This window comes from Myodes glareolus, chromosome 22, assembly GCF_982192425.1.
Source record: "Myodes glareolus chromosome 22, mMyoGla1.1, whole genome shotgun sequence".
In the NCBI taxonomy this organism is placed as follows: domain Eukaryota; kingdom Metazoa; phylum Chordata; class Mammalia; order Rodentia; family Cricetidae; genus Myodes; species Myodes glareolus.
Genome location: NC_142047.1, coordinates 43,054,315 through 43,067,876, shown reverse-complemented (window position 1 = coordinate 43,067,876; position 13,562 = coordinate 43,054,315). Strand labels below are relative to the sequence as shown.

The 13,562-nt window shown below is 43.9% G+C and overlaps 1 protein-coding gene across 1 annotated transcript in view; it reads left to right on the top strand.

The window, feature by feature from the left end:
* Positions 1-13,112, top strand: part of Adamts18 (ADAM metallopeptidase with thrombospondin type 1 motif 18) — a 138,636-nt gene extending 125,524 nt beyond the window's left edge. Inside the window, exons 18-22 of the mRNA XM_087900414.1 lie at positions 728-932; positions 3,888-4,070; positions 5,219-5,422; positions 7,246-7,393; positions 11,202-13,112. Coding sequence (XP_087756540.1) covers positions 728-932; positions 3,888-4,070; positions 5,219-5,422; positions 7,246-7,393; positions 11,202-11,317 — 856 coding nt within the window. The 3' untranslated portion in view covers positions 11,318-13,112. The remainder of the gene's footprint in view (positions 1-727; positions 933-3,887; positions 4,071-5,218; positions 5,423-7,245; positions 7,394-11,201) is intronic.
* Positions 13,113-13,562: the final 450 nt, after the last annotated feature.

Sequence of the window (13,562 nt, the reverse complement as noted above, 5' to 3'; positions counted from 1 at the left end):
TTTATTTTAATGTTATAACTGTACCTGTACATCCTACAATTTTAGTCAGAAGTAATTCTTGAAAGGGACTCAGAGTTTCCATGGATAGGCATCCCTGCATCGTGACTTAGATAGTTCTGGAAAAACCGTGTCTGGTGACCTTCCAATAGACGGCATAAGGTTAGATCTCTGACCCATCAGTAAATGGTAAGACCAACTAGAGGAGGGGCGTGGGAAACTGCCACTCAGAAGCAGCTTCTGCAGGTCTCCTCTGAGCATTGTCCCCCTCCTACATAGACACCTGCCCTCCGGTACTGTTCCCTCTTCCCCGAGCCTGTGTATACGTTACAGTACTTACCAGGAAGTGCAGGTATCCATGGCTTCACAGTGTCAAACGTTTATGGACGAACGTGGTTTCATTCATCTTTCCAACCCCAGTGCCTGGGTCCCTGACACATAGTTAAAAACTCAGTAAATTTGCTTGGCTAGATTTTACTCAGGAAGGAAAACATGTTTCTTTCCACGTAGGAGACTAGAATGTACTTTTGCCAAAACCTTGTGGAGATGAAATATGTCTCTTTCCACCCACCAATCGATGTGTAACTCAACCTCCATCAAAGAACAACTAGTGGGGCTTGCCCTGATGGGTTATTAGACAAACCAGGGGCTTTTCCTGGGCAGTTTGTCTTGAGGAGCAGCACTACAGAGCTTTGACTTCACAGGGAATAATTTTGGGTCTCCCTGAAAGTTGGTTGCCAGGTGAATGGAGTGTATGCAGCAAGTCCTGTGCTGGGGGCCAGCAGAGCCGGAAGATACAGTGCGTGCAGAAGAAGCCCTTCCAGAAGGAGGAAGCCGTGCTGCATTCTCTCTGCCCAGTGAGCACGCCCACTCAGGTTCAAGTGTGCAACAGCCACGCCTGCCCTCCAGAGTGGAGTCCCGGGCCCTGGTCTCAGGTACCAAAGCACCACTTTAGAAGCATGGTCTGCATGAAAAGCCAAGGTGGTGGGAATATCCGTGATAACTGCTCAGCTCTGTGCACCTTCAGAGTGAATTAATGAGTCAGTGCCTGGGTGTTGTCATTTCAGCTAGTACCTTTGGAATGGTTCTTATGTGACCTGAAGTTTTGAACCTCTTATACCAGAGCTTGGACTATTCTCTTAGTGGCCCAGAAATTAGCATGGAGACTATTTGGGGGAGTCTATAAATGCAGCTAGAAAGGGATTGGGACGTAGTGCTGGCTACGAAGAGATTGATCCATGGGTAAAGGAAGGCACTTGCTACCAGACCCAACCACTTGAGAACGAGCCCCAGGACCCACCCTAGCAAGTTATCTGCTAACCTCTACACACAGAGAATAAAGAAATAAATGGGATAAAATGAACAGGATAAAGGAAGCAGCTTTAACTTTTTCCTCAGTGGCAAAGCTGTAGAGCTGAAAGAATACAAAAGAACCAGGCACTGAGTTTGCAGTCCTCGCAAGGCATAACATCATGGGGCCAGAAGAGGCGTGGAACAGGAACTCCCTGCTGTGCACAGCTTGTAAATGTCCTATCAATCAGATGCTCCCTTATGGGAGTATGTTCATCTCAGAGACATCTTGGAAGTGAATGAGCCCTATTGGCATCTAGAACACAGAGGCTAATGTCCTCCAAGGGCACAAACAGCTCCCCAAAACACAGAATAAACACCAGGGTTTTCCTGCCTTCAGAGCCCTATGTTAGCCTGTGTGGGTGAATAGTATAAAGTATATCACCTGTACCATGATGGCAGCTGCTAGTGACCAATGCCCCATGTCTGTCATGCGTTCCCTTAGACTCTAGGTTTAACAACACACCACCAAATTTCCAGAAGAAACGAGGGGATGATTTTTACTAAAATCGGGACTGTATTTGTTAGGAAATAAGGGACCAGGAGTAGGTAGGGATACATTGAACGTGGTAATAAATACTTGTATTTATAATATATATATACAAGTATTTATACAAGTATATAAATATTCAAGTATTTATATAATATATACAAGTATATATATATATATATATATATATATATATATATATATATATATATATATTAGCAGGGGTTAGTCTAAGTAGGATGTGATGTTGAGTCAGTCTTTCTTTGCAATGGAGAATTCAAAGGCCGGATGGAGCCACATGTATATGATGGGCATGAACCAAAGGAAGTGGGTAATACAGAGTGTTCAGACAGCTTAAAATACTCCAACTTCCACATGAAAATATTCTGAAAATTTTTCTCCTTTTAAACAGCTTAATTGTAGAGACCAGATCTTTCTTGAGTAGTTTTCGTGATGAACATGGAAGAAAAATTTGTTCCCACACACTACTCAGCTCTTAGATATGGGTCACAGGTCACAGCAACAAACCAATTCATTCTTCAATCAATGCACACAGTGCATTCTTGTGAAAAAGAACTGCAAACAAAATTAAGACTTTTATTAACCGTTCGGGAATAACATGTGAAGGAGTGATGATCGGTTCCATGGTTCATTCCCCAGGTTCCGTGGTTCATTCCCAAGGTTCCCTGGTTCATTCCCAAGGTTCCGTGGTTCGCTCCCAAGGTTCTTTGGTTGGCTCCCAAGGTTCCGTGGTTCGCTCCCAAGGTTCTTTGCTTGGCTCCCAAGGTTCCATGGTTCACTCCCAAGGTTCTTTGCTTGGCTCCCAAGGTTCCGTGGTTCCTCCCCAAGGTTCCATGGTGCGTTTTCAAGGTTAGATGTCAGACTCAACTTAACCAGCTTGTGTTTGTTTCTTAGCAACTAACGACCTTGACCTTAGTTCTAAGATGTTTCTTTTGAATAGGGTGATAGCAATGAACTCAGAAGGTTGATAGGCAGTTGTGTGCTACAACCTAAAGTGCATCACTTTGAATATATTAAAAAGCTCCTGCTGTCCACAGTGTGCTAATTATGGCATTATCTCCTTTAAGACTGTGGACACTGATAAGTGAGAAGTTACTGTGGTCCTCTAAACCCTAGCAGGACTATGCCCCAGCCTATTATGTAAATCCTAACGGCCACATCCTTTGATCCGTCTGAGAGGAAAAGAAGACCACAAAAATTGACATGGAGATACAGCCCTCCAAGACCATCTCTATGTGGAGCCAGCCTTCTAAGAAATTTTGAAAAGTTTTTTAACTGTTCCTGGGATGATTCTTTGACATCTTCTCTAGTTCATAGAATTCTCAGGAAAGTCAAAAAAGAAAGGTCTTAGAAAAAAAAAAAAAGAAACTTGCCCAGGGTAAAGATTTGGATTGTGAGAATTTATCCAGAAATGTTTGATAGGCGCTTGTGTTAGCACCATACCCAAAGAAAGTTATTAGGAGTTAAGGATCTCACTCTTTTTGATACTGTTGCCCATATCTATATTAAGTGTATACGTTTTTTTTTCTGCTTTTCTCCCTATGGTGGCACAGTAATCCACCTTAGACAGAGGCTTACTGTGGAGGAAGTCAAGTTCTGATACAATGTATCCTGTGTCTGGAAAACCCTTTGTTTCATGATAAGCATGGTTCATCTTCAGGCGCGGGATGAAACAGCCACTGGGTATTCAGATATTTAAAGCAGAAGCTAAACTATCCCATTTTAGCTTCTAAGGAGTGGGGAGTTTGAGCCAAGGAATGAAAACAATTGAGACAGAAGCGCTTTTGAATGAATAACTAAGTGTCTGTCTTTGGTTTTACCTGTCTCTTTCTTAGTTAGATCTGCCCTAACACTGTGTTATACTATAGGAATAAAGAGAGAAATCTGAAAGGGAACACAATGTTTTAAATATTATGTAATGTATAGGGTATTGATGAAGTGTCAGTGCGTCAGTGTAACTATGTTCGCTGTTTACTCAAACAAATTCCATCTGAAATGGAAGCAAATGGCATCTTTTCTTCTTCTCAAGTGTTCCAAGACCTGTGGGCGAGGAGTGAGGAGACGTGAGGTCCTTTGTAAGAACTCTGCGGCGGAGACTGTCTCAGAGAGCCTGTGTTCTGGTAGCCCCCGACCTGAGTCACAGGAAGGCTGCGTGCTGGGACGATGCCCCAAAAACAACCGACTCCAGTGGGTCGCCACTTCCTGGAGTGAGGTATGAGGTGGGCACCCTGGGGCGGAGGTTCTTCATAAATGCTCCTTCACTCACCCGCACCCACATGGTTCCTTTCTGTACAGACGTGTGCTAGGTGACGTCTCAGTGCTGTTTCTCGGCATTGTCCCCGTTGTTAGAAACAGAGAAACGGTGTTCCCCTTGCTTTCTCTTTTGATTCAGTCCAACCCATGTGCTAGCAGCACCCACGTTTATAATGGGTCTTCCCTTTTCACTTAAACCTCTCTGGAAATTGTGGGGATGTGGATCCTAGATTATTTAAACCCAATAAGCTTGACAGTGAGTTTCCACTAATCATAACAAGCTTGATGGCCACACATCTGTTCCTCCAATCACTTCTGTTCTAGGTGATAAGGCCTGACCTGTGTCATGAATGAAATTCAACAATATGCTCCCGTCTCCTCTCAAACATTTTATAAAGGCATTATCACAAAAATAACCTCTTTGCAATCAGCCATTAATATGCACTGTGAGGGTAACGTTGGGCTTAGCTCCATTTATTCATCTTTACAATGGAGCTAACATACCACCATCATAGATTATAATATTTATATGGACGCATTGCCTTGTTCACTTCCAGACCCCATACATTACATTGTAGTTTAAAAGAGTCTATTCTCTTTCAGACTTTTCTCTTTTTCCCTATAGTGTAACACAGTGTCAGAATAAATCTAACCAAGAAAGAGACAGGTAAAATTAAAGACAAGCAGTTAGTTATTCATTCAAAAGTGGTTATGTCTCAATCATTTTCATTCCTTGGCTAAAAGCCCCCACTCCTCAGAGAGCTCTCAAATAGTCCTGGTCACTCCCATATTGCCCCAATGCTGGTCCTTCAACAAGATGGATGGAAGATGTTGAGAAATCAAGAGTATCTTGAACTATTACAATATAATCATGGGGCGTTGACAAAGTGAGTAAAACCCTGTGTCTCACACATCCACATGGCTCCTCGTCCCTGATGAACAGGGATTTCTCTTTGAAATTCAGAGAAGGTCACTTCAAATCTCCTGCCTTTGTTTTCTTCATCTGTAACAAGAGGGACCTCACTGCTGCACTGGTTGATATCGTGTGTACACACAGCTCCACAGATTTGACTGTGGAACTCTTATCCCTCCTTTCTGGGCTCCTAGTGTTCTGCTACCTGTGGTTTGGGTGTGAGGAAGAGAGAACTGACGTGCAGCGAGAAGACCTTGCAGGGGAAGCTGATACCATTCCCAGAGCGGAGGTGCCGCAACTTGAAGAAGCCAAACCTGGAACTGGAAGAAACCTGCAACAGAAGGGCTTGCCCAGTGTATGGCATGGTGGCAGGGTGGTATTCATCACCATGGCAACAGGTGGGTGCATGCAGGTTTAGGAAGCAGATGTTCCAGTGAGACGCGCCACCCTAGCATTGCTCTCAGTCCATCAGTAGTTGCCCCACTCCATAGAACTGGGATAGTTGGCATCGGTCGACCCATCCCACTGTCTAGATGAGCCTGGGCAGGTACTACATACAGTCTGGTATATAGTGTTTAGACCTAGAAAACTGGAATAAGGAAAGTTTTGAACAGAAAGCCTGTGACACCGTGCCCGTGTTGGTTGTTGCCACTCTTGAAACCGTCACTTTGTGGTCCCCGGTTGTCAGAGCATGTTTCTGAAAGACATTGAAAAGCTGAATTTCGCCAACCTCTGCCCATGCTTTCTATTAAAGTGCTCTTTATGCATTTTCTCATTTCGTTCTCTCATTAACACTTGTGGCAGCCATTATTGTCCCAGTTTCATGGATGAGGAAAGTAAGGCTTAAACTGTTCACTCATCAGGTGACAGAGACACCTTGTTCTTGGGAACTCTGGTTGGTTCCAAGAGAACCTAAGGCTATGCAGAGGTCCCGGGACCCTGCTACTGCTGAACTCACTGGTGTTGCAACAGATGCTCAACTCACCCTTAAACACAGGCTCTGGCAGTATCTGTGTATAATATAGAAAGGTATTTTGAAAATGGGAAGGCCTGAAAACAGATCCCCAATGAATGGAAAAGGAATATTTCTATTTGACTAGGCAAGGTAACACACACACACTCACGCACACATGCGCACACACACTCATGCATGCACGCATGCACACACACACACACACACACACACTGTTATAGGCTTCTTAGTTTTGTGATTTTGTTTAATATTTTGAAGTTCTTTTTATGGTTTATGAAACCCACTATTGATCATTTCTGTATAATGAATATAAAGACATTTTCACATGGAGGAGTCATGTACTTTTATCGGAATGAGTGGATATGATTGGACGTCAGCCAACAATGGCAAGGAAGCCAGATGTTTTCCTCCTCAGACATCTGCTTTTGTGCAATAAAGGCTGACTTGTAGACCTCACTGCTTACTGTGTATTAGGAAATGGCACCCCCAGAGTCAGACAAGTGGATGGAAATTATACATCTATATTTGAATGTTTGGGATATTTCTAAATGCATCTTCTTTCTGCCAAAACTTACTGTCTCCTCCTGAATGCCAGGCCATACAGTGATATGGTGTTCTTATCTGTCTGTGGGCCATTCTAAAGTAAAACAGCACAGATCTAGTTAAAGGGTCTCCTTTTCCTTTGGCATTTCCATTCTTTTATTAAAATTCCACCAATCTTCCATGTAGTCATTGGGGACACAAAGAAACTTTGAACCTAAATTCTACTCAATCAGGCAGTAAAATCCCTTGGCTCTTAGGTACCATGTTACATCAGAAGCTAGCTAGGCGCCATCCCAAAGTATCTCTGGTTAGTTATCCTTTAGGGCTCCTGTTTCAAATGACCCACATCCATTCTGGGATCTGGTTGAGATTGCCTGGGCTTCTTGTCCTCCATCCCTGGCCATGTCTGGATTTGTTTCTGAGTTTTTTGAGACTACTTCCGGAGCCTACCTCCTTATGATCCCCTTTGTTGGAGACACACTCTTGGGTGCAATAGTATTTGCCCAGGACTTTTCTGATAGATCCCATAGCTCACACAGGACTGAGTAGACTTGGACTGAATGCCTAGGACCGGCTGCAGACTGCATCATCTGTGGGCCTCTTGGTCATGAATTTCATGCTTCCTTCCATTGGATACCACTGACTTCGGAGAGGACACTGCCCAGCTGAGCAGGTATAACTCCCTTCTGTCTCCCTCCTTGGCAGTGCACAGTAACCTGTGGGGGAGGAGTCCAGACCCGGTCTGTCCACTGTGTGCAGCAAGGCCGGCCTTCCTCCAGTTGCTTGCTCCATCAGAAGCCTCCAGTGCTCAGAGCCTGTAATACAAACTTCTGCCCAGCTCCTGAAAAGAGAGGTAAAGGATCCTACGCCCCATCGTTCCCACCAGTTTTGAGAAAGATCTTCCGCAGCTCTTTATAGTTGGTTGGCAATTTATGTGTTACTCGACTCCTATGGTGCCGTGCTTCCATCAGCACCCATGGGGCTGCATCCTCACACTTGTGCGAGGCCAAATCTGAGACATTTTCTGTCAATACCATACTGTTTGCGTGATCTGAAGGTAACATTTCATTCAGTAAGGTTTTCCAGCCGCTCGTCCCCGGGAAAGAGTCATGTCCCCATTCTTTCCTTTTAAGATGGAGTCTTTGGAGGCTGGAGGTGGGGCTCAGTTGGTAAAGTGTTGCCTAGCACGCATGAATCCCTAGGTTCTATTCCCAGTATGCTAGGAAACTATGCACAGTGCTATACACCTGTAATCTAAATCATTTCAAGTAATGTAGCAAACCCTGGGAAGTATCCCTTGGTCAGATCAGATTTCCTTATGCCAAAGAGTCTTTCTTCAGCTCACAGCTGCTGGGGGTTCTTTTGTGTTTAATCCCATCACAGATTTTCCGAGCTTGCCTAATCTTTCAGGGCCCTTTTCCTAATTGTGGTGGAGAGTATTTGGTAAGGCAAGTCACCACTTTTGTCTCCCCTGCCTTTCCGCCTGCATCACTTGGCATCTCTGTATGCGCAGGGCATCAGTGTGCTCTCCTGTGTGCCTGTATTGGAGGGGCTGCTGAGACAGGGCCATCTCTAATCAGCACTGGGATTCTACACAGAGGAGAATTCGCCTTGCAGAGAGACGGGGTGTGTTCTGCCAGAACACCTTTCCCTCCTGTCAGTCTCTGGAGCCAGATCACTCTAGAAGGAAATGCAACCCCTTAGCATTCTGGTCAGTCCTGGGAACATCTCTCAGCCAGGCACAGGAGAAAAAAGGCCCTGTTACTCTCTGTTTTCCCAACATCTGATGCTCACCTGGCTCACAATTGTTGCTGAGAATGGAGTAAAACGAAAGCTGGTGTCCAGTGTGGCGAAGCCCTCTGTTTTATTCCTATTGAGGTCATTAGGAACTCACCAGGAATCCCCAGGACTCTCATTTTGGAATAACAGAACATAGCAAAGCAGGGTCCTGTCCAAAAACGATAAGGGTCTCAGAACCTGTGGTCCCAAGAAACTTCCCACCTTGAGAAAGAGGTGTGGAAACCAGGCCTTGACAGACTGGTCAAAGCCAGACCCCAGAATGGAGGCAACTTTTGAAAAGGGCCTCCATGAAGTAAAGAAGGTGGATCTTGTATGTACTCAGCAGAAGAACAGCAAGGTACTTAGATTGGGGGCACAGCTGACTACATAGGCATAAACCAAAAGTGATTCAAGACCCTTATTAGTCATCACAGAGACATTGGATGTAACTGGGTAAGATGGAGAACATTGGCATCTGTGAGGTCAAGACAGTGGGTGGCCTGGGGTAGAGTGAGAACAGGATCTCCTCATGGAGAGTTGGCTGCTGCTTCCGAGGAGAGATGGAGGAGTTTCTTTTATGGGGAGGTGGAAGTTGGGTGGATTTTGAAGACTGGACCAGTGGTGCTTGCTGCTTTTCTGCATGCAGGGAGTGGGGCAAAGAGAAAGGTGCCCAAAGTCAGCCTCCACAGTGTAAGCCAGATGCCTGGGTCGTATCTCAGAGAATCAGCCATCCATAACTGTTCTTATCTCCAAACCTCCACACAGCAAAGAGGGCTCTGCACACTCACGGCATGCTGACCTGCCTCAGCTCTACCTCCTGATTTATACGAAGCCCAAGGGCCCTGATGTAGGCTTTTGGTAAAATTCCATTCTATTTGTAGAAGAGATGGCTCAGTGGTTAAAAGCACCGACTGCTCTTCCACAAGATCAGGTTCAATTCCCAATACCCACACGGCAGCACATAACCATCTGTAACTGTAGTTCGGGAGAATCTGATGCCCTCTCCTGTGGGCATGCGATTGGTGCATAGATAAACGTGGAGATAAAGCACCCACATATATAATTATACATTTTAAAGAGAGGTGGGAGTTGGTACAGAAGCAAGATTAGTCAGAGAATGGTAGTGCATGCCTGTGATCATAACACTTGGGAGGCAGAAGCAGAAGCATAGCAACAAGTTCAAATCTACCCTGGGTATATAGCAGAACCATCTATCAAAGGACCACAGAAATAAATGACTGTGAGGTTAGGACCATAGTTCGAGTGGTCTATATTACCTTGCAAAACATTCTAGATTATTCTGTTGGTACAGTGGACTAAGGTACGTGCCAACTGATCTGCGGCATCAGATACTAGATGGGTATACAATAATTGAACTCATATTCATGCATAGGTGTATTGCATACATAGAGATTAGGCAAGCCGAATATAATGGGATCTTGATCTTAATGTCTGACTTGAATCTCAAACCAGCTTCCTGGTTCCAGACCTCTGACCCATAGGAGTGCCCATTTCAGGAAATTAAACTCCACCCTTCTGTATACTTGATTTAAAATTACTGTTATTTCTCTCACATCATTTACCAAGTCTATGCTGGTACAGGTGATCTGCCTGGACATCAGTGTGTGTGTGTGTGTGTGTGTGTGTCCAGAAGTCATTGGAAGAAAAAAAATCCCATCTCATTTTTTAAAGCCTAAATTCTTATGCTACATGACTTAATTTTATTATTTTAGCTACTTTGGTTATTTTTTTCCAAACACATTTTATTTAGTTAGCACTTGTATTTCTGTGGAGCTGGTAGACAGGACTTAACAAGTGCAAATCTAAATTTCTGCGACCAGGAGCTCGTTGTTCAGTGTGAGTCTTGATGTGTGAAGAGAGGAGCATGCTGCTCAAACCAGTGTAGAGCGATGATAGTGTTCTAAGAATAAAGAGTCGATAAGTCTTTTAACATAATAATTTAGCAACTACTTTGTGGTTGGCACCATTTTAAGTATTGGGAAGACACCAATGAAGAGTGGAGACCAAGAGCCTGCTCCCAAAGGCTTTGCATTGTAGAGGGCAGAGAAGAGGCAACCACATGGCATGATGTGGGTGGATAAAGCGAGGAAGAAAGTGCAGACACTCCCTGGGAGGCCAAGCAGTAGGCTAGTTTGTTGAGTGGCAGAGGCAAGAGGAAACTAACCTGGGATTTTAGGGACCATCTACTGGTAGTGAACTGGGAAGATGGTAGCGGAGCTCAATGGTGCTTCAGGGATCAGCAAGGCTGGCATGGCTGGGTTTGGGAAGAGAAAGATGAGGTCAGGGAGTCAGGCTTCAGATCCTAACCCTCAGCCTCTACAGCGATCACTGTATCTTGTACTGTAGAGGGATGGGAAGGAAGGCTCTGGGTAAGAGGCATGACAGGAACTGGTTTGTGTCTGAAAGTGATTTCTGGGAATGACTGTGAGCCTTGGAAGGGTATGAAAGGGGGAATTCTGGGCACAAGAAGCCAGGACTAGCCAGGACTAAGGAAACTCTAGGCAGGTGTGAATCACCGAGAAAATCCAAGCTGGGGCCGATACAACAAGAGTCAGGAGAGCTGTGGATCTTTATTGTGCAAGAGGAGAGTAACTAAAAGAAAAATGCTCTTTGGAAGGGTACCACCCTGGGACCCTTGTGTCCATGCTAATACCAGGCTATATGCAGACAATCATGAGCTACTTGATACGGCTTCTTTTCTAACACTGATCCATCATTTAAATTTTGCTGACAGATCATTTGGCTTATTAATCCTGCAGTGGATTAGGGCAGTGGGCCTAAGTCTCTGTTCCATAGGACCTCATCTTAATAAAGAAGGTCAGAGTTCTAACTGCTACGCTAAATGCTTTCTATCTTTTCAGATGATCCATCTTGTGTTGATTTCTTCAACTGGTGTCACCTGGTCCCTCAGCATGGGGTCTGCAACCACAAATTTTATGGGAAACAGTGCTGTAGGTCATGCACAAGGAAGAGCTGATCCAGAGCCCGCTCACCCTCCTCAGAACAGGACCATACCTGCCAATCTCCAGGTCTCTTTTTTTATCACGACTACAAACCACAGAGGAACTGCCACAGGGTTTGAAGAATGGATAGAGAGCCAGCAGCCTCCTGAGTCGACCTCTAGAAGCACATGGTACTCTAAAGGACTTGACAATGAGAAGTGTTGACAAATCCAACTTTTTTTTTTAAAAAAAAAAAAAGCCTTTGATTTGCACTGCCATTGGAAGATGAGACACATCATACTGAGATATGTCAAGTTTTCATTCTGACCAAGTGAAAACCTTGTTGACTTTAGGATGTGTCTCCTCCCCACACACATACCTTTGAACATCAAAGGAGTCAAGGGCAAAGACGTCTATTTTAAAAAGGCCCTCGAAGGCTCCAGGTCAAAGACTGACATTCAGAACCATCAAATACATGGATGGAACTCTTTGCCTAACAGTTGTTTGGAATTTCTAGTGTCAAAATCTGACACCAAATGGTGCTCAATGAATGGGTGCTTGCTGCTGGACTGGCAAGCTTCACCTTGTTTCTTTTCTGTGTGTTGTTTCTTTGGTTTCTGCCTGTAGAGAGGCTCCAAGACTGAAATGAACAACTTGAACTATATTCCCAGTAGCATTCTGGAAGCGGGGCCACATGAGCTATTTAAAATCTCCAAGTAATTAAAATTCACAATCGATGGGAATAGAGACTCAATATTGATGCCTTTCACGAAACATCAATCTTACAACTTTTAGTGCTTGTTGACGAGAACAAGGGAGGCTGGTGCCTGCTTTTTGGGAGCAAGAACTGGTGACATGTTCATTTCTGGTAAAAATAGGCACTCACTGGTAAAATAACATGCTTGAAGGAGGGAAGCCTACCATTTATAATTCCCCACACATATTATCAGAATGCTTAGAAAATTAAAGACTGCTTGTGGTTTTTCTCCTAACAACTGACAAGTTTCAATTCGCCCCAGGACTTGGTCAACAAGGAAAAAAAAATAGTGACAAAGAAAAATCCATCTGTCTTCTTGCTACATTAATAAATTACCACTCACCAAGACCCTTCCGTGAATGCCAGGACTTCACCATGTCTCCGATGAGACATTTTTGGTCATCCGGAGCCAGCTGTTGACGGTCATTAACAAGTTTAAAATTGTTCTCAATTGGAAAAACACCATTCTGTTTGCCAAAACCAGAGTAACTTGTAAGACTGTGTTCCCCTGCAATTCTTTGAGAAGTGGTTCTACAGGGCATGTTTATACGATACTACTCTATTCCCCCCAATTTCTTTGATGAATGTACACTCATTTTTATTGCTTCTCAGAGTCTCAGTTCAAACAGGGGTTTGCCAGCTCAGCAGAACCAGCTAGACAGTGTCCTGTTAAATTTAACAGCATTCTTTGTCCCCATGCTAATGGGAAGCATGAGTTCTTGGATGTTGTGGAAGTGAAAAGTAACAGCTTGGCCCTCTTGGCGTGGCCCTATGGTAGTCATTTTGATATGAGGAGAGAAAAAAATAATACCACAATACCATCCCTGTGCTCTCTGAAAAGTGGAAAGTTATTTGTCTTTATATAATTATCATTTTATTATTTTATGGGAAAGAATTAATTTATTAATAGCCTGTTCTTATGTGTCTCGCTCGCTTCTCTGAGTAAATGATATTCTGAGGGAAAATGTTGAATTAAAAAAAAACATGGATTATAGAGAAAAGTCAAAATATATGTGTAATATTTAATTATTTTATGTTTTATAATAAAGTATTCTGTTTCTTTATCTTTGAAACTTGTTAAATTCTTAAACAAGTTGGTGAGAAGTCAGGTATTTCCAAGTTAATTTAATTGCCTAACCATTGATGGAGAATCTCAGCATAACTTACTAAGGGGGCCAGGGGCGGGCTTTAAGAAGGATTTGTTACCTTTGTGCATCAGGAAATAATCTGTCCAGTGCTGATGCACTTGGGGCCAATCAGATGGCTCTGCAGGTAAAGGTACTTGATGCCAATGCTGATGACCTGACTTCAGTCCCTGGAATCCACACTGTGAAGGAGAGAACTGATTCCTGAAGGTTGTCTTCTGACCTCCACATGGGAGTCGTGTGTGTGTGTGTGTGTGTGTGTGTGTGTGTGTGTGTGCAGCCCTGCAAACAAATGTGAAACAAATGCGTATTTCAAATGTGTTCTGCTGTATTGTGTAGATAAAGAAATGCACATGGAAATCACTGGAGATAAAGTCA